Raw genomic sequence first — 26,079 nt, 5'->3', positions numbered from 1 at the left:
CCGTGGCCGGGAACCTCCTGAGATGGGGCAGGACCTCTACCCCTCTCTCAGGAAACGCCCTCCGGGGCGCATCTCTCCGCTGGTTTCCAGAGGAACGGGACGGGCGCGCAGTACTTTGGGAGGAAGGGCACGGAGCCATGGTCCTTCCCGGTTATACACGAACCCGCCGCCGGGCGGTACGTACGGTACATACAGTGCGGTACCGTACATACAGTGCGGTACGGTAGGCTTCGGGGCGGGGCGGTTTGGCCCCGCAGCTCTCTCCGCTCCCGCCCCAGCGCGCAGGCGCGGCGGAGCCGGTGCCGGGGCTCTGTCCGCCGCCGTGGCCCGTTGGGCTGCGGCGGGGAGCAGCGGCGGCAGCAGCATGCGGCAGTCCCTGACTCAGCAGCGCCCGGGCGGCGTTGCCCTGCCCGACTCCGTGGGTAAGTGCCGCGGGAGGCGGCAGCGGGAGGTTCCGCCGGGCCGGGAGGATGCTCCGCGCTGCGGGGCGGTGCGCGGGGTCCGGGGGCGCTGCGGCCATTTTGGGCGGTGGGTCCCCACGGGCGCCGCCGTCGCATCAGACAGACGGGACCCGATGCGCCCGACCTCGCCGCGGCCGGGCGCTGCCTGCTCCGGTCCCATCCCCGCCCGACCCCGACGCTGTTCGGGCGCTGTTTCAGCCGCAGGGACACGGTCCGTATCTCCCCCTTCGAGGCCGCACCGCCCGGGTGCGGGGCTGCGGCAGAGCGAGACCCCCGAGGGGCGCTGGCTGCCCGGGCTCCCCGCAGCATCCTTTGGAGCGGCTGCTCGCAGCGCTCCTGCACAGCGCTAATTAGGTCAGAGAGCCCCTCGCACCGCTCCGCGCCCGCTGCTAATTGCGGTTTCGCCACCTTCCACCCACCCAAGCGGGAGATGAAACACCCAGACACCCGCAGGCCCCCCCCCCCGTGGGCTGCCGGCAGGGCCCCGTATGGGACCGGAGGGTCGTGTCTCGTACACTGTTGTAGCAGAGAAATGGAGCAGGAGGAGGAGAAGGGTTTGGAAGGAGAACAGCTCCGTGCCGGTTGCCCCCGGTTCTCCCAGGGTAAAAGTTAAAGCTGCCTTCCTGGTGCTATTTCGCACTTATTCTTTGCTCCTGGCTTTTCCTCCCCAAGAACAAGATGGAGAAGATGCCTCTGTGCCATCTTGGCTATTTTCTTCTGATAATTATGAGACAAAACCAGCAAGTAAATCAGGGGCAGTACAAAGATCTGTATTACAAACTTTTTAAGTAATCTGTAAAAAACCTACAATGTCGTTTTTAGAGTGAGCTTATGTATGGGAACTATAATGAGAGGATGTTTCTGAGGCTTACAATAAAAATGATCTTTCTGAAGCCTTTCCACGTTCGAAGTGTCATTTTAGCAAAAAGAAATAGCCAGACTACAAATAGCATTAATGTCCTTGCACTTTCCTCAGAGTTAAGCACAGTGTTTCAAATCAACAGTACGCATGCTGAGGTAGGCACCGCAAGTGTTGAATATCTAACTTGGATAAATTGCAGAGAAAAAGCTGCTACTATCTCTTAAAAAGCAGAGATAGCGAAGCTGTTGTAGCTCCACTTCTGTGTGTAAAGCTGTACCAAGTAGCAAAGAGGAAAATTATTTAATGGGGAATAATTTCAGCAGAAATTAATGTTGAGAGAGGATTTTGATAGGGCAGCCCATCAGCAGCTCTCACTGGAGATGCTGAGTATGAGTCCATCTATGTTGAAGCAGCTGCAGGCATCCCTACAGAAGTACAAAACAATTTTCTCAATAGGCACCTAACAGAATGGGTTTTCAGAGAAAGAAAAAATGGAATTAGTGTCTCAGTACAGAGCTGAAGTGGAGGTAATCACGTTATCTTCTATTTCGCATCTCTCTCCAGTATTGCGGTAAAGGATCATGGTTGGTTTTGTCATGACTTGGAATAAAAGCTTTTTTTAAGGAATATTGAAAAGCTTTCAGAAGTTTTCCGGGTGAAAACCTTTTGTTTCACTTCTGTACTGCATGTTGGTGTGTGCCAGTTGTGAGCTGGGAAACAATGTTGAAATGTAAGAGCAGAAAAACATGGTGGTTCTGAAAAAAGCTCAGAATCCGTAAGCACTTCAAGCTGCTACGTTTTGAGCCTCTTCCTGCAAAATTCAGTTATAAAATACTCTAGGTTTTGAGAAAACAAATTTACATATTTTCAGGGTTTTTTCATTGTAACTTTATGAAGCATCCGTGATGAAAATTCAGGTTTGCATGTGTAAACTCCGCACCTGTGGACCCACAATGCTCCCTAAGCTCTGCTCTGCAGGATGGTTTTGCATAGCACACAAACATCTGCACACCCACACAGCCTAACCGTGAAGAGTTTAAGCTGTGTAAGGAACGTGTGGCTGGATTCACTTATCTTCTGCTCATTTGCCAGCCCAGCTGTAGCCGTAACAAGGGCTGGATACTCTACTATGTAAGCAAGACAACCTTGTTCTTTCTCTCCTTTCAGAACTACTTCTATGTAAAAAGTAGCAGATTTTTTTCTCCAGTTTCTAAAGTTTTGTTCAGCTAAACCTTTGGTACTTTGGAATTTTAAGATGTTTAAGTGGCACTTGCATTTAAATTATTACGTTGGAACTAGAGTATGGCACAAGCTGTAGTATTTGGGAGGCGATACGTACAGAATGGCCAGATATATTGGTGAATTCTGAAGGCTTTAGAAGGCCACAGTTTATATCATTAACTTATTTAGCATATTTAGGAGAATAAACTATTAACATATTAACCCCAAACAGTTGGGTACCTTTATATCCATCCTCTGAAAAATGGCATGAAAAGGTAAGGATCACTGATAAAAGATTCTGTCTGGATCCTAGGGTTCTCTAAAAGTTAGTGAATTTCATTTTGTTTGAGATTAGCAAATTCATTCTATTTCACTCCATTCAGTCTAGCTGTTCACTCCTGCTAAGGACTAACAGTTGCCAGGATCCTTGCTGTTAGACCCAGCGATGTCCCAGTGGCAGTCACACCAGAAGGTTTGTGGGTGGAGAGCTTTCCATCCAGAGGCACTGGTCTGTCAAAAAGGGTGTTGCTTTTCTTTATCAAACTCTCTGGCTATTAATCTCCATGTTTTGGCCATTTGAAACCCAAATTTAGGACTTGTTTGTGATTTCAAGCTAAACTGGGTGTGGGTGAAATGATCCAGGCCTGTGCCCATGGCAGCTGTGCCAGCTCAGAGCATGGGATGGAGAAGGGAGCACTCCTGCTAGCAGCATGGCTGGAGTGGGTGTGGAGGAGCCGGGAGCTGCTGCACTTTTCCCTGGGGAGAGCTGTCCCTGCAGAAGAAGGGAGATAACTTGTACCAGTGTGCGTGTCCTTATGGCTGCATCCGCATAGCTGTTAAGGTATCTCTCTAGCTGTGCCCCAGATGTGTGCAGACCCTAAAGAAGGGCCTGTGGGCACATCTTCAAGACAGAAAACTGCCCAGCAAGGCCTGGTGTGCTCCTTTCCCTGGAAAATTTGGACAAGGGGCTTGTGCTCAGCTTGGCTGAGTCTTTCCTCCCAGCCTTTACACAGTTGTTTTACCTCACCATGTAAAGGCTTGGCTCAGATGGGGGTTTCCAGCATGGTTTGTTTTAGAGAACACACTTGGTGATGGTGGAAGCAGCTCCTTGCTCTTGAGAAACATCCCTGCCCTTCTCTGAAACACTCTGAGAAGGTCTGGTAGCGTGCACATCACTTGGGAGCCTCAGGGGTGGGAAATACCCTTGTCTGTTCCTGGTGTGCATTGGAGATCCTCAGGCTGCAGGGATGGCACACAGAGTGGCCCAGCAGCCCACAGGGAGCATGGCAGGGGACCTGTGATCTGTTATCCTGCCAGCCACTCCTGCAGGTGCCGGGTTATGTCTACATAATGTATGAAATATAACCAAAAGGACTGTTCTACAAAGTGATGTAAAGATGGCAGAGCACACGCTGAACAAACACGCCTAAAGATGTTGCTGAGTGTAACGGCGCAGCCAGCTTGCCTCTTAGCTGATGGAATCACTACTTTATACTTATGCTCATTTGAGAGATCTATAAATATATAAAAGAAAAAAATCATAATCAGGCAGCTGTAGATGAGTTTTACTAATCCACAAATCCATTATTCAAGCATCTAAAAATACCTGGTCCTTGCTGAAAGTAGAGGATGATACTACAGGAGAGGGAGAAGTGGCTGTTACTGGTGATGGCTCATTTACATGGGAAATTGTGGATGCAATATAATTACAGCCAAGATTTTCCCCTTAATTCAAGTGGCGTACAGTGCGGCTATTAACTTTGATGTAAGTAGACAGATCAGAAAATACAGAAGTGCCTAATGGTAATATTTCTCATCAGCTCAATTGCCTCAGGCCAGAGGGGCTGGGGGGCCCTTATGTATCCAAATGAGCTTTGCAGAGTTACAGTTCTTAAAGCTCTCCTCATCAACATCAGAGCAATGATAAGTGAATGTGAATTCAGATGCCCTAGTAACGCTTGATAAAGCGTGTTAGTGAAGGTGAAAAGTGACATCCAAACCCAAAAATATACTCAAGAAAGAAAATTCACCACAATGTGGTTGGCGGTGGGAGGAAAAAATGACGGTACCATGACTGTCCCCTGATGGAATCAGCAAATTCTGTTGTGTGTGTGTGTGTTTTTAGGGTCGTTCAATAGAAGAAAAAGAAATTCCCTCTACGTAACTGTGACTCTCCTCATTGTGTCAGTATTAATTCTAACGGTGGGCCTAGCTGCTACAACAAGAACCCAAAATGTGACTGTTGGAGGTTATTACCCAGGGGTTATTGTAAGTATAGAACTCCTAGGTAGGTCTAGAAAACTTATTGCCTACAAAGTCCCTTGTAATGCTGCAAATGTTTTAAAGGGTGATCTTGTCCTGAATATTGTGCTCAGCTACTTCATTGCCATTTGATTTATTTGTTTTATTATTATTTTGCACCTACTGCTCATTCCCATGCAAAAGTCCCAGCCAAGTGGCAGCCTTCTCTGAGCTTAGATAATAACATGCTTTTGAGCTGTGAGACAGATCAATAGGTCTTATGTCAGTCAAAGCAGTCTTAAAACTTCTTTGTTTTTACACACATCACATTAACCCCAGGCAGAAGTAAGGCAAAGAAGGACCACAGGTGCCAAGAACAGCTGAGAGACCAGGCCTTGAAATACTGTTCACGTGGACTAATGGTCATAAAGTTCACTTGCAGAAGCGTTTAATCTGAAGTCCCTGAGTGAGAAGCACATTAGCATAGCTGTGGCAGCTTGCCAGGTGAGCATGCACATCAAAGCAGGTAGCACATCAACTTCTTCTCTTTTGCCAGTGGTAAAGGGCAATCCTGTAGCTTCAAATAGCTTAATTTAGAGAAGACCACTGGTGCCCAGCTTTCTCGACAGCAGATACGGAACCTCCTGCAGAAGCATAAGGGGCAAGTACATTGTGCCGCTCCCTGCATTAGGAGAGGTCTAGTATGAGCTTCAAAGCAAATCCTGGTCTGTTCCTATCTGAGACATGCTCAAAAAGAAGCACAAAAAGACTGAGCTGCAGAATTAGGTGTCTTGGTAGGTGGAGCGTACCTTCAGCCCCCAAGCCAGAGGCTCCTGGTGTAACAGCTGAGCAGTGCTATGCATTCAGGTTTGGAGACTTAAAGCCAGTCCAGATAACTAGGTAGAGACTTGTTCCTGCCTTGTTACAGTTTGATTTATTTGCCATACATTGCTGATCTTGGGGAGGCTTATACTTCTCTGTGGATAAGCTCTTCCATGACTGTCCCTTTACAGCCATTAGTGTGGAATGTTGTTACAGACTGTGTTGGGTCTCCTTGGTGGTTTCTGTCTTGTCTCAGTAACTCCTGCATTGAATCCTGATCTTTTTTAGGGAGAAGTATAGAAGGGAGGTGTTAAGAAAGGTGACAGGATGGCTTCAAACTCTCCACACTTGGCCTACGCTCTGTCAGCCTGAATTGAACCTCGTGCTTCAGAGCAGGCCCTGCAGACTGACGCAGATGGGTAGAGCCTGTTGTTCCCATCCCCTTGACATCTCCTGTGCTATTTATGCTCCAGGAGCATCAGCATCGCTTATGCTTTTGTAAGACTCAGTCTACTCAAGGAATTAATGGATTCCTAGACCTGGGAAGGGTGTTGAGTTACTTTATTCAGAGGCACCCTTGACAGTTTGCGTTTGTCACCAAATTCCCCCTCATTAATCTGCTGTATAGAAATGCGTGACGACCTCACTTGTTTCCCTGCGCAGGAGAACGTTTCAGTGTGCTGCTGGATGCTTCAGCGGGTGCTTAAAATAGCTGGTGTTTCGTAACAAGCTGGGATTTCTCCCTTTACTGTGGAGAAAGGGCTTGCTGTGGTGCAGGAGTACTTGGTGAGTTGTCCTCGAGCAGACGCCTTCCACAGCCCTGAAGAAGCAGCTCATTGCAAGCCTTGTCATCCAGAACTTGACACAAATGTTAGGCCTGTGTGCATCTCCATCAGGCATTTCTGTACCTTGAGTACCTTGCATTGGTAAGGAATAGAGCGGAAGTCTCTTCAGGTGCTGGGTGACTTCTCACTGCGTGGACCAGATCCATGGATGGGATCATCTCATGGGACATCAGATGTCTCATCAGTGCCGTGCCTAGCACACCAGTCTTTCCTCCTTTCACTTATGTCTCTTGTACAAACACCTCTTGTGCAAGGAGACATGCAAAGAAGTGGCTGTCTGATGAGGGGATTTAGCTTCCCAGGCCTCTGCTCCCAAGGAAGGACAGAACAAGGCACTGAAAACTTCCCTGCATCAGTGGGATTTTGTTTGGTTGTGGTTTTGTGGGGGTTTGTTGGATTTTTTTCCCCAGACAGCGCAATTCCTCACTGACACAACCAGAGGCTGCAATAACCTGTCCTGTAGCCAGGCTGCCTTCAGCCTCCTCCATGGTCACCAACACCTTCACAGCTACATCTACGAACACCCTGGCTGTGCCTCTGTACGAAATACCCTCGCCCATGGCTGGATATCTGACCTGGGCCTGGGAAGCCCAGAGTAACAGTGATGCTCAGCAGACAAAAGTAACAATCAGGTGCAGAGGGCAAGCACCCTTATGGAGGCAAAGCTCTTTGACATACATGCGTTGTCTCCAAGTTATACCAGCTTCCAGCATCTGTGTAAATGATTGACCTTTCTTAGGCTTTGACTGGTGAAACTCTGTAACAGCTCCTTGTCAAGCATGCTGGCTTGGGGCTTTACTCTGGAAAAGCACATTCATTTTGTGTCCTGTCCTTTCAGACAAACATCCCAAATATCACCATCAATAAGTGATGCAATGGGTGCAGATTACTGAGATTTCTTTGTGCCATCCGTAGAAGAACGAGCAGTTTTAATATTAATGCAACGAAAATTCCCATTAATTAATGAGAATCCACTGATTTATTCAGTCCTCACCTGTTGTATGTACAGACTTGCTCTAATTTCTTCTCTTTGGATTATCTTTAGTATTTCAACTTTGAGGTGAAATTAACACTATTGTGTTAGATCAAGCTCAAAGGGCACAGAACACTTTTCTTTAGCATTTGCCTTAGTTGTGTGTTGCCACACAACTTCTTGAGCAAAGTAAAAAGCCAAGAAGCACTAGCAGATCAGTTTGGGGAGGTTCAGCAGGGCCCCAGGCTCTCTGCGCTGCCTGCCTGCTGCCCCAGTGTTAAGCAGCACCCAGCTTTGTTGCTGTGCTTCCTGCCATGGTAGTTTATCCCTGATGTGAGGGCTCAGAGTGGAAGGCAGGCAGCCAGGAAGCTTTAAGCCCTGCCATTTGAGCCAGCAGCCCTAGCAGCCCACAGCACTGCACCAAATGTTTCTGGGCTTAAGCAGAGCGGGTGAAGATTTAAGCCCAAATTTCATGGCTTTTGTGTCTGCTGATCTCCGCACATGCCTCTGCTTGCTAGCATCGGATTTATTAAACCGTTGGTTTCTATTCTTGGATCTTAAAATACGGATTCCAGGTTAGTTGACTCATTCTTGAATCACTGCAGCTTGTCTCACACCTTATTCTGCTTCCTCAGGAGTTAGCCAGTTATTTGGCGTTCTCACCCAGATCTTCACTGCCTCCCTAATTTATTGACTGGATTTTTATCCCCTTCATACAACCACTTCAACTGTAGGACTTTCCTGGCATTTTTCATTTTGCCAGCTCTTAGAAGCAGAGTTGGATATGCTCTACACCTCAACGACCTTTCTCAGTGTGACACAGAAGTATTTCTGCATCCCCCCCCCCCCAGTCCATGATTCCTGGTTGACGACCCTGTTTCTGGCCTGGCTGAGGTCTGCTTTGTCCTAGAAACTTCTGTTTAGTGGAGCTAAATAGGTTAAGGCTATGGAGAAAGGAGGTGGGAAATCGCACTCCTGTCTGACTTCACTGAGCTGAAATAAGAGGAGTGTTTCCAGTTATGGCAGCAGGAAAAGATGCTCTTGCTGGAGTAGCTTATTCTGTTGGCTGGGCTGGCAGGAGCTCTTCTGGTGGAAGACCCTGGTTGATGCATCCCCACCCCTGGAAATGAGGGAGGAGTAGAAGAAGGCAGAAAACTGCTAAATTGTCCCAAGTATAATCCTCCTGTATTCCATGCTTCCTATCTAGAAACTCTCTGAGTTGACAACAGTTGATTGCTCACACCCTTGGTGGGGTTACAAAAGCCTGGTCCTTCAATTGCTAGTGATGTGGTCCTGCTAGGTTTGTATCTGGAGGCTCCTGAACATTCGTAGGGCTGTTCCAAGACAGCAAAGCATATCCTCATCCACCAGCCATTTCTCAGCATCACTGGGAAGGGAATAGAATTCAGAACTCATCCTTTTGGTTTCTGCACGTGCTTTTAGTGTCATATAAGGGATCCACTTGATAGTTCCTACTTGTGAGAGACTTCACTGATTCCTTGCTGAAGAATGAGTGCTCACACATCCCCAGTTTGTTCTTTTGCTGCTTCTGGATTTAGTTTTGTTCTGTCTGTATGTAAAATATGTTTATTCTCCTGATCTAAATGCTAACAATATGTTGTTTTTCAGCTTGGTTTTGGGTCGTTTCTTGGAATAATTGGATCAAACTTGATAGAAAACAAAAGGCAAATGGTAAGTTCATTGTAAAACCTTCTTTTTTAACAAATGGCTCAAATTTTGCATGTAAAGAGTGTTACTGGTTTTCCTGACTCTGCTAGGATAGTGTTGCTTATCTGTTGAGAACTAGAGATGGTTTCTAGCAGGCGAGGAGAACAAGTCTGTTAACCCTGATATTTTTAAATGAAAATGAAGAGAAAAGCTGAAGGAAGCACAAAGTGACTTTACATAGTCTCATTGAACTCAGTGGGTTTTGTTTTAAAGGGCTTGAAATTGAGTGTTTGGAGTTTCTAGCACAGTGCTTCACGGACTCATGCCCAGTGCTTTGTTTCTGCTGAGCTGGCACAGTATGGGATACATAATATAGTGAATAACATAAGCATAATACATTTATTTGTCATCTTTTAAAGTAAATTCTTAGAGGCTCTACAAAAATTGCTTTTGGCTTCTTCCTAAGGAAAGGCTAGAGGAGAAGATCAAGCAGGTAGTATAACCCAGCCCAGAGACCGAAGGTGAAATCCCTTAGAGGGCCCAGCAGAAAGTCCATCCTGAGGACAGGAGTGCACAAAGCTCTCTGCTCTGTATGTGTCTAGAGAATAAGTCACTCAAGATACCAGCGTGTTGAAAACACGAAGATTGGTGTAATTGAAAAGCAACCAACTTCTCTGGTGTTGCTGATTAACACACGCATTGTTGGTCCTTGCTTCCAAGCACCTCTTCAAGTAGGAAGGCAGGCCAAGAAACTTGGCATGCTGTAAAGCAGTAGCTGGGGACCTGAGCAGCACAGAGGATGCTGGCTAGACCAGATGTGTGTACACAGCACTCTGGTTCCCTCCTTACACTGCAAGGAGGCTCTTGTGTGCTGGGCCTGGGCAGCCACTGTCTAGGCAGGTCTCTAGTGTCCCTTTAGGTATTGGAACAGGCTTCCCAAGGAAGTGGTGGAATCGCTGTTCCTGGAAATGTACAAAAACTGTGTAGACAAGGCCCGTAGTGACATGGTTTAGTGGTGGACTTGGCAGGCCTGGGGCAACAGCTGGACTTAAACTAAGCTTGATCTTAAAGGTCTTTTCCAACCTTTTCCAATTCTGTGATTCTGTGATCCCGTGGGAGTAATGTTCAGAAGAGAGCAGTGGGCAGCGAGCATGCAGATAGCACAAATCAGACAAGACCAACACTGCTGATACAATATGATCACAACTAAGTTTGTGCTGGGGTCTGAGGAGTCTCTCTGCAGTGGGGACAGAGCTGGCCCACATTACCCACTTTGGCAAGCGCAGGAGAGTGATGTGGCCTTGGCTGGGTCTCTGATGGCCTCTTAATGTGTCTTGCAGATACTGTTTCACAAGCCTCTCATCCTCCTGCCACTGCCTCAAGGAAGGGGCTGTAGTATTTGGAGGTGTCAGTAGCAGGTCTGAGGGTGAGGGAAGTTTTTGGGAGAATTTAGCAAAAGGAGTGAGATCAGAAGAGGCTGGTACCTGATGCGGGCAGGTAAGACTGAGATTGACAGCCTGTGTTCTCTGTGTGACACATGTGGCTGATGAGAGATAGCAAATGGGGAGGTTCAGTCCAGCTCATGTAGCATCCTGTTGGTATGTCTGCCTCCTGCTTCCTGCTCAGCTCTCCAGGGAGAGGGGCTGCAATCCCCCCCCCAGTGACTGCCCCGTGCTCTGGTAGTGAGATCCCTCCAGCCTTCCTCATGTGAGGCTGCACAGCACGAAGGGGAGGTCGTCCGTCCCTGCAGCCTGTCCCACAGGCCCAGCGCTGCTGCTCTTGCAGGAATGGAGAGGGGATGTGGGGATCTGGTTAGCAGGGTGTGCTGCTGAGCAAGGCTAAAGCACACTTGCCAAGCTGCTGAGGGATTTGGGAGACATCTGTGCTTGTCCTAATCCAGAGGCTTGCCCTTTGCTTTGCGAACAGTGAGCTCCCTGCAGAGCGGGAGGGAGAAGGGTAGGCAGCCCTTTGAGGAGGGCAGAGCTGCCTTTCCCACAGTTAGGGTGCAGGGAAGGTGGGTTTCCCAGTGGATATATTTGGTTGTTTTCACCCTGGCTCTAGAAGAACAGCGTGTCCTGTTCTTTCTGTCCTAGCAGCATGTCAGTGTCTGGTTGAGCAGTGGCCATGTAATGCCAGTCTCGTATTCTTCACAGGAGTGCCCGTGAGTGACACAGCAGGGCTCTGACTTGACTGACTTTTTCATTCTGAGCCCTGGATAACCCGTGTTAATTCTTTTCCTCTCTCTATTGTTTTGTGTCCTAAGCAGCATGCATGACCCAGCTCTGCAGGGATTGCATCACTGCTGCTGCGGTTGGCAGCTCCAGTGTCTGTCTGACCGCACAGAGGACATGCAGTAGCTGTCACTCACTGTCCCCTTGCCTTAGGCACAGCCCATCCTTTCCCAGGAGCAGCTTTGTCCATTCCATGTTTCCACAATCCCACTGGTAGTGCGGGATTATTTTATCTGTGTGAACTTCCCAGTGTCCTGGTTTGCTGAAAGGCAGTTCTGGTGTTGGTTGTTGCGCAGTGGCTCTTTAATGATGGCAGGATTATGCTGCCATGTTCTTGTGCATGTTTCTGCTCATAACATGGCTGTGGAGCATGAGGAGTCGAGCAAGCCAGCGTGGCTGAGGGCTAGAGCTAACCTGAAGCAGCACTCCTCACTTCTCTCCGGCCTGCCGACAGGAATAGACCTCTCTCATTTTTCCTACCCCAGTGTATTCGCTTTCATGCCATGTGTCTGCATTCCCCACTTGTCGAGGTAAGGGAGAGCTTTCCTGCCCCAGGGAGGGCCAGCTGCCCAGCAGCTCTGCCTGCCAGCGCTGCCAGCACCTCTGACTTACACACCCGAGCTGCGCTCAGCAGTTCTCAAGTGAGGGGTCAGTGTTCAGATGCCTTTGTGTCAGTCAGACATGCCATGGAAAAGTAATAACCAACAGCTTCACAGCCCTTGTGTCCCTGGACCATGGCCCAAAGGGAACCTCAGCCCAGGGTGCTCCTGCTTCGTGTTCTGCACTGTCCAAACCCAGCTTGTTCTTGTCCGAATGCTGCTTGTCGTGGCTGGCCTCAGCAGGAGTTAGATGAGCGAAGACCAATTACTGCTGTCACACAGCTCTTAAGAGGGACTTCTGCTTGCTGCTGTGACAGGATTGGCAACCCCAGATTGAAAATCTTGTTGACAATCATGAGATTAGTTGAAAACCATGGGGGATGTGTGTGTTTAAATTAATTTGTATGGTTTTATTTGCTGTTTGATTATCATAAATTCTCAGTGTCTGTTTTTCAGGCTTTTCTTTCTCCAGCTGAGAGAAAAAACAGTGTAAATAAAGTGAGCAAGCCGTTTTCTAACACCTGATCCTTATATCCTAGTAGGGCTGTTAGGAAAATAATCATCATTAACCTTGTTTTATTTTAAATAACTGTATTAGCAGCTGCTATCTGCAACCAGGGGTGACCGACAAATACCCTCTTGTGTATATTTAGTGTTTGGCTCTCTTCCCATCTCCAAGGGTCATGCTATTTAGGGAGAATATCCTCTTTCATGTGTGCACGAAACAAAGGACAATACAGAGGAAGACTAAACTTGCTACTAAATAACCTAAGCCATAAACCCCATTTCTTCCATGCACCAAGACTGCAAGAAGCTGTGCTTCCTCCCCTTGTGTGGTTTCACTGGCTGTGGTAGTGAAACAGCGTGACTGCTGTAATGGATAGTGCAAGTTGTGATCCAGCTGCGGAGATGGCATGGGCCTGAGTGGAGAGGAAACGCTGGTGTTCATAGCTGACAGAAACAGGGTCCCACCACAGGACCTGATCCGGGCAAACTTGCCACCTGCTGCCATCTGCAAGTATTTTGTGGCACAGCATCTAATGGTCCAGTAATAGCTTGTTACTAGTGATGGTGACCTGTGGGTATGGTCATTGGGTTAACTTCACAGTATCCTCTGTCTACTCCTGCATGTCTTGAATACTTGCCTCATCTAGAAAACCGTTTTATTTTCTCTCATTTTGAAGCTCATGGAACTAAGCAATTGTACAGTGACTGTTTCCATTGTCCCAAGGGAGCCCTCCTGCATGTCCACTCATTGCTCAAGCTGACCTGGTCTGAACGTGGATGTTGCTGGAGGAAGGTCTGTTTTCACTGAGAGAGGTTTAGGTAAAACCACTGTGATTAACCTAAAAATCCTGAGATACTTTAAAAATACATACAGGATCCTTCTGGCTTGTGTTTGTCAAGGGGTTTGGCTTGTCTTTCTGAGAACTGGATACTTGTGCAGTGGCAGGAACCAAGGGTTTCGACACACTTAGCACCTGGAGCTTTAAAACAAACATCCCCGTGCCAGGAGACCTGCGATACCTGTGAGTGCTGGGCAAGCTGTTACTTTTGTATTTGTGCTGTTAGTGACTTTTATTATTGCCTAAAGCTCCCGATGACCAGAGTTGCCTTTGTACTTGCAGAAAGGCAGTTTTTAACTCCTGGCAGCAACCAACACTTGAAGGCTGTGATCACTGGAGTGGAAAACCACCAGGGAAGAACCCAATTAAGCTTTCAGTTCTTTAAGTGGAAGTACTACTGTTCCCCAAGCTATGTCTTTGTGAACCTGTTTGCCACACTTGCCCTCCCTCCACAGCCCTGTCCATATCCCTGGTGTGCTTTGGCAAGGGAGGTTGGTACTGGGAGCTCTGTGTGTGATAAGCTGGTCTGGAGCCTGCTACCAGTGGCTGGGCGGCTGCTCAGGAGTGAGGAGAAGGGTTGTGTCAGCACTCGTGCATGGTCCCCCAGCTGAGCACTGGCACTTGGCAGACATGGTGTTTAAAGTGGTGTAGTTGGAGTAGAGACTGTTTGTCATACCTGGGTGGGAGGTTGAGTGTTTCTGGTTTATCTTCTGAATGCTTTCACCCTAATGTTAAGAATGGGCAGGATGTGGCCAGTGGAAGAGGATCATAGAATCACAGAATGGTTTTGAGTTGGAACGGGTCTTAAAGCTCATCCAGTTCCAACCCTCTGCCATGGGCAGGGACACCTTCCACTAGAAACAGGTTGCTCCAAGCCCTATCCAACCTGGCCTTTAACACTGCCAGGGATGGGGCAGCCACAGCTTCTCTGGGCACCCTGTGCCAGCGCCTCAGCACCCTCACAGGGAAGAGCTTCTTTGTAGTCTCTGAATCTACCCTCCTTCAGTTTAAAGCCATTACCCCTTGTCTTATCTCTATATGACCTGTAAAAAGACTCTCCAGATTTCTTGTAGCCTTCCTTTAGGCACTGGAGCTGCTTTAAGGTCCCTCTGGAGCCTTCTCTTGTCCAGGCTGAACCAGCCCAGCTCTCTCAACCTGGCCTCAGAGCAGAGCTGCTCCAGCCTTTGCAGCATCTCCATGGCCTTCTCTGGACTGGCTTCGCGTCCCTCTTGTGTTGGGGGCCCCAGAGCTGGCCACAGTGTTCCAGGTGGGGTCTCACCAAAGTGCAGAAGAGGGGGAGAATCACCTCCTTCCACCTCTTGGATCAGACTTGTCTAAATTCCCTCCTTGAGCTGAAGGTGGATATGTCTTTCCTTGCAGCTCCCCAAGCCTGTGGGCACCAAGAAGCCCAGCCAGGCTGCTGTGAGGGTGTATAACACCCATGGCATAGGCTGATCACTTGCCTTCTGGTCTCATAAATTCATGCTTAATGCCTGCATTAAAGTGTTGTTTCCAGAAGGTGCAGTCCCACCAGAGAGGGTCATTTACAGTGGTCTCCTATGGCCTTCCAGCCTGGGGAGTGTGCACAGGAGCAGCTCACACAGCGCTCCAGGATGGGGAGAGAAGAAATCCCCTCCTTTCTCTCCAGGGAAGAGTTAAGGAGAGCACAGCCAGAAGAGGAGGTGTATCCTCAGCCTAAGTTTAGCTGGAGTCGTGGACGAACTTGCATTACAATATCAAGTCCCCAGAGTACCAGTCTGGCACAACTCTACTACTGCTGCCGCCTTGCAGGAGCAGACGTGCTCCTTGGAGATGCACATCCCATTGCCTTCAATGAGACCAGCAGCCTGGGCAGACATTTGGGTCATTGATTGCTTGAGGCCTTATTGACTGTGGTTTACGTATCCGTGTGGAGAGGGCACGAAACGCTTGGTTGTGGAGAGGTGGATGATACTTTGCTTTGTTTTCATTTCTCAGCTGGTTGCATCGATCGTCTTCATCAGCTTCGGCGTCATCGCTGCGTTCTGCTGTGCCATAGTAGACGGTGTCTTTGCTGCCAGACACATAGTAAGTGCTTCCAGGAAAACACAGGTCCTGCAATGCTTTTGCTCAAGGAAAACAAGTGATGGTGGCTATAATCCCGTATCAGGCCCCATCGGACTCTGTGAATATGCATCATGTGCTGAATGCTGGTTTAAATCATAAACATCAGGGAAATGTATCCGTTTTTAAAAAATATTTTGAAATTAACAGCAAGCATTAAGATCTAAGAGCTTTATTTTAGGGGTTCTTGTGTATGCTTTATGTGTTTACCGAGCGTCAGAACTATGGGAGGTAATGTGAATTACAGCTATTGCCAAGGGACAATATCTGAGCAGTTGCATCTACTGTATTTAAAATGTTAGCAGAGGTAGTTCTTAATGCTAATTGAACCACTGGATCTTGTAGTGGAGTGAAGCAATTTGATACAAAGCTCATTAAAGTGTTACAGTGTAAACAGAAAGCACTGCAGTAGGTTCTCAGCTTCCATTTGATGACTTGAAAAAATACGAGCTACTGCTGTCGTGACCAATTGCTAGTACAGTGGGATGTGCAAAAGCTTCAGTTATTGGTATAGAAATTAAAAACCACAATTCCATTTCAACTTTTTAATTGAAACATGGGCAAACAGATTTTTGTCTTGCAGCTCTGTGGTTTGATGACTTTTTTTGTTTAGATTTCTGGCAAAATGGGATGAAAAATGCAGATTTGGGGTTTATTTGTGATCAGAATGGAAGGGAATTTCAGACAGTCAGAATTACCCCTGCAGTGGGAACTCCTCATTATTCTCCTTGTAAAGCTGGCTTCCCTTTCCTGCCTCTGCGCGTTCCAGTGGTAGAAAGACGACAGCTGGACAGCAGGATTTGCTGACAGAGCAATGGGCAGCTCCGCTCAGCTGCGTGATAGGTCTCTGTCTGTCTGCATGCAACCACCAAGTTCTGTCCGTCTCTGACCCCCCTCGTGAAGACGTGAGGCGTTAGCTTTGCTAGAAAGGTGAAGCTCCTTTGACTCCTGGTCCTGGCCGGGTGGGTCAGAGCCCTGCAGACTGGCTCTGGGGTGCTGACCTAATGGGTTGGGTGATGGCATGAGCTGGCACCTGCTCCTGGCTGGCCTCGGGGCTGTCTGCATGCCTGAGGTGGCCAGACCTGAGCAGCTGGGATGACAAGGGCTCTGGTTTCTGCATCTTGATGAACGAACACGCTTTTGGCCTCACTTCACCCCTGAACGGTCCAGAAATGTCACTGTCTGTCTGGAGACGTGCTCCTGCCACACTAGCACATAGCGTTCTCCCTGCCGCTGCCCTGCCACCCTGAGCTTTGGATCAGATCCCCAGAGAGCAAGTCTGGCTGCTCCTTGGAAGGTCTCCCTGGTGTGGATACGCATCCAGCGTTGCTTTCCCCGAGGTTTTGCCCTGGGGACCAGACTGCCCCAAAGTGAGACGCTAATGCATGTGTGCAGGCTGAGCCATTGGTAATCTTCCAGAGCTTTCCTACAAGTCAAGAGCCCAGAAAGACAAATGTGTCATCAATTTAAGGAGCAGTTGTTATGATTCAGCATGAAGAACCCTCAGAAACACGTCAGGCAGCCCTGGGATGTGTCTGGGAAGGGCTTGAGGAATGAATCATTCAGTTTGGGGTGGGTTACCCTCACCCAAATGAGCCTGGCTTAATGGCCTGCGCCTCCCATGCTAGCTGCAACAAATACATGCCTCCAAGGACCAGGGTTAAGCAACATCTGAGGCTCAGGGGCTGGGTGGGGAGCTGCTGTCTGTGTGGGTGTTGCAGAACACCACTGTATTGAGGTGCTGATGCGAGAGCAGGGTCTCTCTAAAGCCTTTTCCCACACCAGTGAGCTGAGGTTGATTCTGATGCAATGCTAAGCCTGGTGCTTTGTCGTTGGCAGGATCTGAGGCCGCTGTACGCAGGGCGATGTCAGTACTACTCCAAGAGCACGACTCCACCTGAGGTGAGAGCAGGGTTGGCTGTGCTGTCTCTGTGAAGGGGTGGAGGATAGGAAAACAAAGCAGTTTATCCAGTTCTTCAGCTGCACATTCATTGCAGGAGCAGGGTGGTGGGTTAAGAGTATATCCAGCAGTAATTTTGGAGGATACAAACAACACATAACAGCTTCTGCACCTCTGCTGTCTAGTGTCTTCTTCAAAGAGAATCCCATTGGGGATGGATGTTCCTGCCACACACTGATAGTGTGTGGACATCCTTGCCTGCCTTTGCTGTGCACTGGGAATCAATCAGATCCTCAGAAGTTCCCAAGTAGTTTTGAATAACCACTGTATTCCAAATTAAAATGCAAAGTACTACCCAGTGGCACTGGGGGAGACCATTATCTTTTCAGCCCAAAGACCACCCATATGAGTTTGGGTGTTCCTACCCACAGGCAGACAGTTAACCACATTAGTCAGTTATTCACCAGTATGGGAATCTTGCTCAGACTGTATCATGCTATTGACAGCACTTTGCTGTGACTTGCTGTGTGGTGAGGAGTGTTATTTCAGCAAGGTCTTGGCTACTTGTAGAAGAGTTGCACAACCCCCTTCCTTTGCAGGCATGTGCTTATCTGTGACTTCCCCATGGTGAAAGGAAATGCTGGTCTGTTCTAGTCCAGTGTGTCTCTATTCCAGTATAACTGTGTACTCTGTAGGAGCTGTGCTGCAAGATAAGGGGAAGAAAAGTCTTCCTGGGGCTCATCTGGAGATCAGCATAAACTCTGCATGCAGAGCAGGCCAGATAGCACTGGAAACCATGTTTGGTGATTATGTCCTTGTGTGCTTGATGTGTTTTTTCTGTATTCACACAGGCAATCTGTCACCCACAGCGCCGTGCGCCTTGCACACCGAAAATAAAAACCAACACCTGCTTCTGCTGTGACCTGTACAACTGTGGGAAGTGAGTAAGCTGACAGTGCCATTGCTGGCTGTGGGGAGGGCGAGCATTGGTCATGCTGGTTTGCACTGTCTGAAGGGCTAGGACAGGGCAGGGACAAAACATCACTTAATGACAGCTGCTGTGGGAAGGGATCCTGAGCTGTGGTTGCTAGCCGCAAGGGCTCCCAGGCAACAGGCAACCAAGGAAAGGGTTATATGAAATACACTAAAGCCGTCCCAGCTATGGGTGAGCTCCAGGCCAGCCCAGGTGGAAAAATAAAGATGGTAGGAGTTTACATTACTTCCATGCTTGGTGCCTTCCCCAGATTTTCCTCTATTGAGTGTCCCTTGTTTGCTGGGTTTTGTTTTGTTTTAGAAGATGGAAGATGCAGAAACTGGGACACAGTGCTTCCTTCCCTTGTCACCATTTTATTCTGCACCCTGCTAACAGAGGAGAATTGGCAGGCTGGTACCACCTGCCTGTTCACAAATCAGTGTCCTCTCTGCCCAGTGAATATCTCGCATGGTCCCAAGAGGCTGGAAGGTGTACAGCACTGTGCAAAGATGAGTCAGAAGGGTGGTTACCAATCGAGAACCCCTGCATAGTGATCACACCACCATTAAATGCGGCTACTGTGCCTAAGCCAGCTTAATTTACAGCATGCACTGCTTCTGTCATTTGGAGAGTCTAATATGTGTCATCAAGCAATTAATAAATTGATTTTTTTAATGCTGGCTCTTGCCTAGGGCTGTTTCAGGCTTAGTGTTTCTCATAGTACTTAGTTGGGCTGGCCCTCATTTAAACCATTGGTGATGGTGGAGGAAGATCAAAAGCTGCTGTTGGAGAGGGTGGTTCCGCATGCTGGAAAGGGTAATCCCTGGTCTCTGCAGGACTTTGTTTCTGTGAAAGCCTTTGCAGAGGGGTGAAGCTCACATTTTCCTTTGACAGTTTACAGAACATGATCCCTTTTTACTTGCTGGAGAGAGCGATACACAGGGAGGTGATTGGAATAGAAAAACTTGTAACTTTTGTGTGTTTGCTTTTTTATTTTCCTATGCTGTTGTTTTTTTTTCCTCCAGTTGGGCTGGTTCAGGGTCCTGCCTCTGACCCATCTTCTCCTAAGATACCAGTTGTTACCACCTCAGTCTTGCTCAGTACCATACATGCGTTCTGCACTGCACTGATCCTTTTGGGATCTCAATAAGAAAGGCACAGACACTCAAGGCTGGTTAGCTCTCATATTAAGTCAAGATGGACATTATAGAAAACATGATAACAATCTTGCATTTCTCCTGATGCTGGGAGCCCCGTCGTGGCAGCATTGGGGCCCCTTCCCATTGATAAGTACATGCTGTACTTATCTTGAAGTGCTGAATGTTCTCCGTGGTAAACCAAGACTTGCTGAAAGCTTTACACTCGCACACATCTCCATAGGAACGAGCTCCTGCAAACAATACACACAGGTTGCATTGTTAAAGGCAGTCACAGTATGTGCTCAGGTTATATAGAGGTCATGCAGGCTAACATACAGGATTTTACAACCTGTGGTTACACTCTCCTTGATTCTACTTGAAATCCCTGTCTCCGTGTTGCAATGTATTCTGCCGTTGCCTGCTTTGTGATAAGGAAAAAAGGAAAGGAAGAAACCGAAGTTGCGTAATGAGGGAAGGAGGGTGGCTTGTGAAAGGGGGCAGGTTCCTGCAGCCCTTGCAGTAACTGCTTAGGAACTGAACCTGAATCTCCGGCTTCTTGGCCTTAAGTATGTCTGTTCTTCCCTATTTGAGGCCCTTGTGCAGTTTGAGCCTAACCCTGTATGTGAGCTCACAGATAAGTCATTCGTAAGCCCTTAGTATTGTTTATCCCTGATAAACATGTTTTCTTAAGGGGAATTTGGTGTAGCCCACTACATCTGGTCAGCAATGCTGAAGGCCACCCTGTTCCCCAAGCGACAGAAGTCATTACTGAAGAATCCCACCTGCAAGGCCACATGTTGCAGGAGACACTCTTCCCTTTCCAAAATAATGACCTCAGTGGGTTTGGCCAAGTCTTCTCCATCTCTTCTCTGCATGTGGAGAAGCTTAAAAATGGGAGCAGAAAGACCTCTGTCTTCCAGCCTGTGCCATTGTGGAGCTGCAGTGGGCAGCTGAGTTGGCCGTGCTCTGTGGTGCTGTGCTGTCCTGTGCCCGTCCCACCCAGCCGCTCGTGGCTGTGAGGAGCACAGACTGATTTCCCTGGGTAATTAATTCCAAGATCAGTTTGTCCTTGGGAAGCCTCCCAAGGCTCTGTGGAGATTTCAGATGATAGAAATGAGAGGCAGATTCAGACCTAAGGTCATCTGGGTATTCGCAGACCTTGAAGGACTTGTTTGTTTCACAACAGATCAAGCCATCTTCTGCCACTGTCATGCAGGGAGAGCTCAGATGCCACAAGCATGGGATGTAGCAGGCTTATCCCTGCTCCTTCCGTAGTTAGGTCCAGGCTATCGTTAAGTTGCAGAGTGCATTTTACTGTCCAGCAGAAGTGTTTAGATTTTATGATGTGTTGCATTGTTTTATCATTATTGTTGGGGTTCTTTTCTAATTTAGCAGGGTAGAGATTTCTGGAGGCTACTATGAATACATTGATGTCAGCAGCTGCCAGGACATCATCCATCTTTACCACTTGCTTTGGTCGGCAACAATTCTGAACATAGTGGGGCTGTTCCTAGGGATCATCACAGCAGCGATACTTGGAGGCTTTAAAGACATGGTAAGATGGTACCAATTTCTCTGTGCGTTAAATGACAAGTCAGGCAAATTGCCTTTTAAAATTGATTGGTGGTGTTTCAGTGCAGATGGTCTGTACATCAGAGCAATCAGGCTGGAAAGGAGGTCATGAAACAACTTTTAAGGAGAAACTGGGGATTATTTACTTTTCTGATCTGGTGTCACCACCCAAAGACAATTGGGAAATTTGAACAAAATCAGGAGATTGCATTTCCTTCAGGAAATTTCTCAGAGGTGTTGGCAGTACCAGGATGATGAATAAAAATAAGCTGTTAGTTAAAAATCAATCTTCCTTTTCATAGCACTGACCTTCTACAAGGAAATGTGTGGTGGTTGCTCATGAATTGTTGATTTTATAGCAGTAGTAGGCTTCTGAGCGTTACAGACTGCTTAAACAGCCGTGTTAGGCTGAAACTCTCCATCTGGTTTCTGGTGCAGAATCTGAGAGGATGAACTGGAGACCAGAACCAGGTGAAAGATTGCAAACATAAGATAATGAAAAAAACACGCTGTTCTTACAACATGAGCTTTGAAATACCCCCACTTCACCTGGCTGCCTGTTACCTTCCATAGAGAGTTGTCTGCAGAGGACAAACCAATGGGGAGAACTGAACATTCAGTAGATAAATTTGGGTTGCTTTTTCTTTTCAATTTCTTGTGAGTCCTTCAGAACAATACCAAAATGAGACCCTCAGAAAAGAACATTTGTAGTGCGTTATTTTACAAACAACCGTTGGGCCCTGCACTAAGTGTGCCTGATTTCAGAACTCTGAGCTTTCCTGCAGTCTTCACAGACCTTCACTCACCAACATCTTCCCAGACAAAACAGAGGACGTGTTCCCAGCTATGCACCGTGGCCTTTGAGACGTGATCCACACCAGGCAGCCTGTAAACCTCTGCAAATAGAAGTGTCTGTGAGCAGCAGCAGTGCAAGAGGAGTTGAAATATGCTGATCTCAGAGTAATCAAAATGAATGGGTTCTTTTTCCTACTTATGAAGATGCAGTCTGAACAGTACTGGTGTGGGCTCAGTCTGTGGGATCTGAGAGGAAACAATGGGTGGCTGAGGAATGAAATGACCTTAGGGCTCACCTGCTGCCTAAGAGGGAACAGGATCGCTGATGGCTAATTCAACAGAGTTGAGCTCTAGAGCCAAACAGTGCACCTTTAAATCATTTCTGCTTTCATTCAGCTGCCAGCTTGCTGTGACTTGATTAAGTAGCCTGAGATTCTCTTCCTTTTGCTTTAACAGACTCCTTCCCTCCCTACGCTGAACTGTGCGGTTGAAAATGCACACCCTTCGGTGTCCTACTACTCAAGGCCACAAGTGACATCTTATAACACCTACTACCACAGCACTCCTCACCTGCCTCCCTACTCCGCATACGACTTCCAGGTAGGGAACGTTACAGGCTGTTTTCTTGTTTAACAGCAAGGTTAAATCCAGCCAGTCTGCAGGACTCCAGAGGCCTGTCTTCCTGTCATCCACACAGTTTACTTTTCCTGTTCCTGCAGAGAATATCAAATCTTTCCTGCTAGACTCTGGTCCATAGCAGTGCTGTCTCTTACAAAGGCAGTGTTTTCCTGAAAGCTGTCTTTGAAAGAGAAGGCAACAGAGCTTGCTGCCTGCCTCCCCTGTTGTTCAGAGGCCACATTAAAAATAGGCATTGCCTCTGGCACTGCAGTGCTCTGAGGGTAGAGGCAAAGTGAGGTGTTCAGGTGCTAGTTTTTATTAGGCCAACTGCTACGACTGTGAGAAACAGATGAGCTTTTGAAAACAAGCTATTTGAGCTCCTGAAGACACATACAGACTGAAAAGCTATTCTGTCATGGGTTTTTCCACATGCTGCAGCTGGTCTAAGAATGTTCCCTATGAACATCACCTCTGCTGTAACACATCCCTTCCTCTTCTGAGTTATGGAGCTGTGCTGTTAGCAGTGTGTGACTGCACATGAACTCCCCTGTAAACATCAGCTTTCACTTGTTGAAGCAGATGAGGACACTTCCTACTCAACTCTTCCTTCAAGTGGATGTTACCACAGTGGTGATATTAACTGTCATGGTTTAAACCCAGCAATCTGGCCTTTCTGGGTGACCTCCCTTAGTTTATGTACTGGGCATGACATGCTGTGGTATGGAATACCCCTATGGTTAGTTCAGGTCAGGTGTCCTGACCAACTTCCTCCCGGCTTTTTGTGTCCCTCCTCATTGGCAGAGCATGAGAGACTGAACAGTCCTTGACCAGGGTAAACACTGAGCAACAACTGAAACACCGGTGTGTTATCAGCACTGACAGACTAAAGCCAAAACACAGCAGTTGCACCAGATACTAGGATGAAAATTGTCTCTATCCCAGCTGAAATCAAGACATTAACTTAATATATCAGATGTTTTCTTTGTAACCATCAGGGCTGGAGACTTACTTTATGACGAAAGCATAAGATCTTAGACACCAGCTTAGAGGTTTGCTCTGTGATAGACACCATCTCCCTCATCAGAGCCATTAGAGGTAACGTGAATCTAGACCTTCATGGTTTTAGTGCTAGTACCATTAGACAACACTGTTGTCAGGGCCTCCTAGAAACTCCTGAACACTTACAGCAGAATTTCTAGAGTTATTTACGCATATTTGTGAGTAATTTTTTATATTAAAACAACCTGGGACAGTCATTAGTGGTGTATTAACATTTTACATTGACAAAAATGCCAACCTCAGCGCGTACCAAACCAGCTCTGCTGCAAAGTCCTCCTCTCAGCTGCTTGGCTGGTATTAAGTGCTGTTTAACTCAGGGTTTATTTGTAGTGCAGCCACAGTACCGGCAGCGAGCTCAGCATGGGTGGATTTGCCCTGCTTTTCAACCAGAAGTGCTGCTGGGGCTCTGCTAACGCTTACAGCATGGCCAGATGGATGAAAGTCTCTCCATGTCTCACTGCTGTGAGCACAGGTGTTGGCTTAGGAGCCAGCACAAAAGCAGGGCTTAAACTGAGGTAATTCATACTTAAAATAGCCAACTCTCTCTTTAAACTGCAATTACAAGTCTGAGCCTTGCTTGTCTTGTAGGGACCTTGAGGACCTGCATGAAAGCATTAGCTGAAGCCTCTGGCTGTGGAGACTTGCCTTGCCTTGAGCAAGAGCGAGTAGCTCTAGATTACTAGATACTGGTGTTACAGATACCCTAACCCCAGCAGTGTCTGTGCCACCCTGCACCTTCTCCCTGGCCATCCTACAGCATATGGAGCAAGCCCAAGTTTGCCTCTCAAATCCCTTTCAAAGGCTGCACTACCTCTGGAGCAAGAACTGGCCAACTGACTTGGTCAGGGAATCATGCCAACAGCATAAGAAGAACCCCTCAGTGGTCCCCTCTGGCCACTATGATTCAAATACGTTACCCACTGCCAGCGACTGCTGGTGCCCATGAAGGACCAACACTAACAGTTTATGGAATAACACTCTTTGTTAATATAAAATCATGACAAATTAAGGTTCATGCGTTGCCAGTGATGATATCGGACTGCAAAAACATATTTAAAGCAATATTCAGACAGGCTCTAATCTTCAGTAAAAGCATTCAGCACTCAGAGTGTAAATCTTACCCAGTAGGCATCCCTATGAGGGAGAAGACGGGTTCAGCCCATTGACCGATCCCAGTAGTTACATTGGAGTCTTTGACTCTTCCTCCATCCTCGACTTACTTTTGTACTATTTCTGTATGTTTAGGTGGAGCCTGAGTAACTCTAGTCATTCATTCTTTTATTATTGATTGGTGTAAAATTCTCTCACTTCTTCTTTAAAGATACAGCTGGTAAAAATATAAAGCAGATGCTTGGTGAGGGGCAGTCATCCATTGGAGGTGGTAACTTTGGGATGGAGGTGTGCATTAGTATTATAATGAGATTATAAGGAGCAAGGTTCACCTAAGGGAAGTCATTTTGCCATGGTTGCTGGCTCAGCAACAGACATGTGTTACATTTCCCATTTGACAGCTGCTATGTGGCTTATCAGCTGTATGGTACCATCACGTTCCTGCTCCTGCGGGGAGTACAACAGAGCCTGGCCATGCTGTCTCCACTCTGCTCCACCCTCCATTGCTCCTGTAGGATAGCAGGTTGTGTTTCCTAGGGAACCATGGTGGAGTAGATTCCATGCATGCCAACCATCAGGCATGTACAGGTTTTGTTTCTTCACCTTTTCAAGCTTTTTGCTTACTGAACGAGGACGTTATTTTAATTTCTGGCAGGTTTTAGTTGTGGTTAAGAGAAAAAGTAATATAAAAAGAAATTACCTGCAGCCTGTTCGTTGTTGCTACTGGCTGATGTGTGAAACCCACGATTTGAGAGTGACTCATCAGTTCACTGTTGTCCAGCCTCTGTGAAATGCAGTAGGTACACATAAGTGATGAGAAAGCAATTTTTGTTTGGTTTGCTGTTTTTAAATGCCTTCTAGGAGTCTCGTTATGCAAAAGTGTTACTTACAGGCTGTGCTTACCTTGAATGCAACAAGTTATTTGAAAACTTATTGGTATGTGTACATATGTTTTGCAGAAGTGAGCCTTGAAGTGTTAATTTTGCACTGCTTGTTAGTGAAGCATTGCTTTGCCAGGGTCCTTTACATGAAGAAGTATTTACATTACAGCTTTCTTGCTGTCTCCCTGCAGCATTCCAGTGTGTTTCCAGCCTCCACTCCTTCTGGCCTCTCTGATGACCCCCAGTCAATGTCGCCATCTCCCAGCTATATGTGGTCCTCCAATGCGCCGCCTCGTTACTCACCACCGTATTTCCCACCTTTTGAAAAGCCACCTCCTTATACACCATAAAGAATGTCGGAAAGAAGAGAAAAATACTTGCCATTGAAATAATTGTGAACATTTTGTATTTATATTTTACTGTGGGAGGGAGCAGGAGGATAGAGACAGAAGATAATTGCAAATACAAATCTTAGATTGGACTGTTCTTTCTTGCGAGACTTATTTCAGGGGGTTAACAACAGAGTATGAGGAAGGGGACATACTGCTGATGTTTTGCAGTGTTGGTGAGTAGTGAGTGACCTAAATTCCAGCCTCCTTGTTTTACCCCGAGGTTCATGTAGTCCTTGGTTTTTAATAAAGTGATACAACACAGAAGATA

General features: G+C 47.3%; 2 protein-coding genes across 3 annotated transcripts in view; one reads left to right on the top strand and one right to left on the bottom strand.

Moving 5' to 3' along the window:
- The window catches only part of ATP1B4 (ATPase Na+/K+ transporting family member beta 4), a 69,994-nt gene that overhangs the window by 11,926 nt on the left and 31,989 nt on the right, over positions 1-26,079 (bottom strand). The window lies entirely within an intron of this gene.
- Positions 257-26,079, top strand: TMEM255A (transmembrane protein 255A). 2 transcript variants are annotated; one of them, XM_061358064.1, is made up of 9 exons: positions 257-422; positions 4,670-4,812; positions 9,055-9,117; positions 15,247-15,336; positions 17,212-17,274; positions 18,124-18,212; positions 20,780-20,939; positions 22,208-22,351; positions 25,611-26,079. In XM_061358064.1, exons 1-9 carry the CDS (start codon positions 365-367, stop codon positions 25,767-25,769), a joined length of 969 nt encoding a protein of 322 aa, XP_061214048.1. In that variant the 5' UTR covers positions 257-364; the 3' UTR covers positions 25,770-26,079. The 2 variants fall into 2 exon arrangements, with proteins under 2 accessions (XP_061214048.1, XP_061214047.1); XM_061358063.1 differs by having other exon boundaries at positions 20,777-20,939.

This window comes from Neopsephotus bourkii, unplaced genomic scaffold (genome assembly GCF_033783945.1).
Source record: "Neopsephotus bourkii isolate Nb327-2 ecotype Australia unplaced genomic scaffold, CSIRO-AGI_Nbou_v1 NB_936, whole genome shotgun sequence".
Lineage (NCBI taxonomy): Eukaryota > Metazoa > Chordata > Aves > Psittaciformes > Psittacidae > Neopsephotus > Neopsephotus bourkii.
This window is presented reverse-complemented; position numbering and strand designations above follow the sequence as displayed.

Excerpts from the sequence above, each read along its gene's own strand:
- TMEM255A (XM_061358063.1), top strand. The coding sequence starts at position 365 with ATGCGGCAGTCCCTGACTCAGCAGCGCCCGGGCGGCGTTGCCCTGCCC. Across the intron at positions 4,813-9,054 it reads GTTATTACCCAGGGGTTATT|CTTGGTTTTGGGTCGTTTCT; the intron begins GTAAGTATAGAA and ends GTTGTTTTTCAG. Across the intron at positions 22,352-25,610 it reads ACTCCGCATACGACTTCCAG|CATTCCAGTGTGTTTCCAGC; the intron begins GTAGGGAACGTT and ends GTCTCCCTGCAG.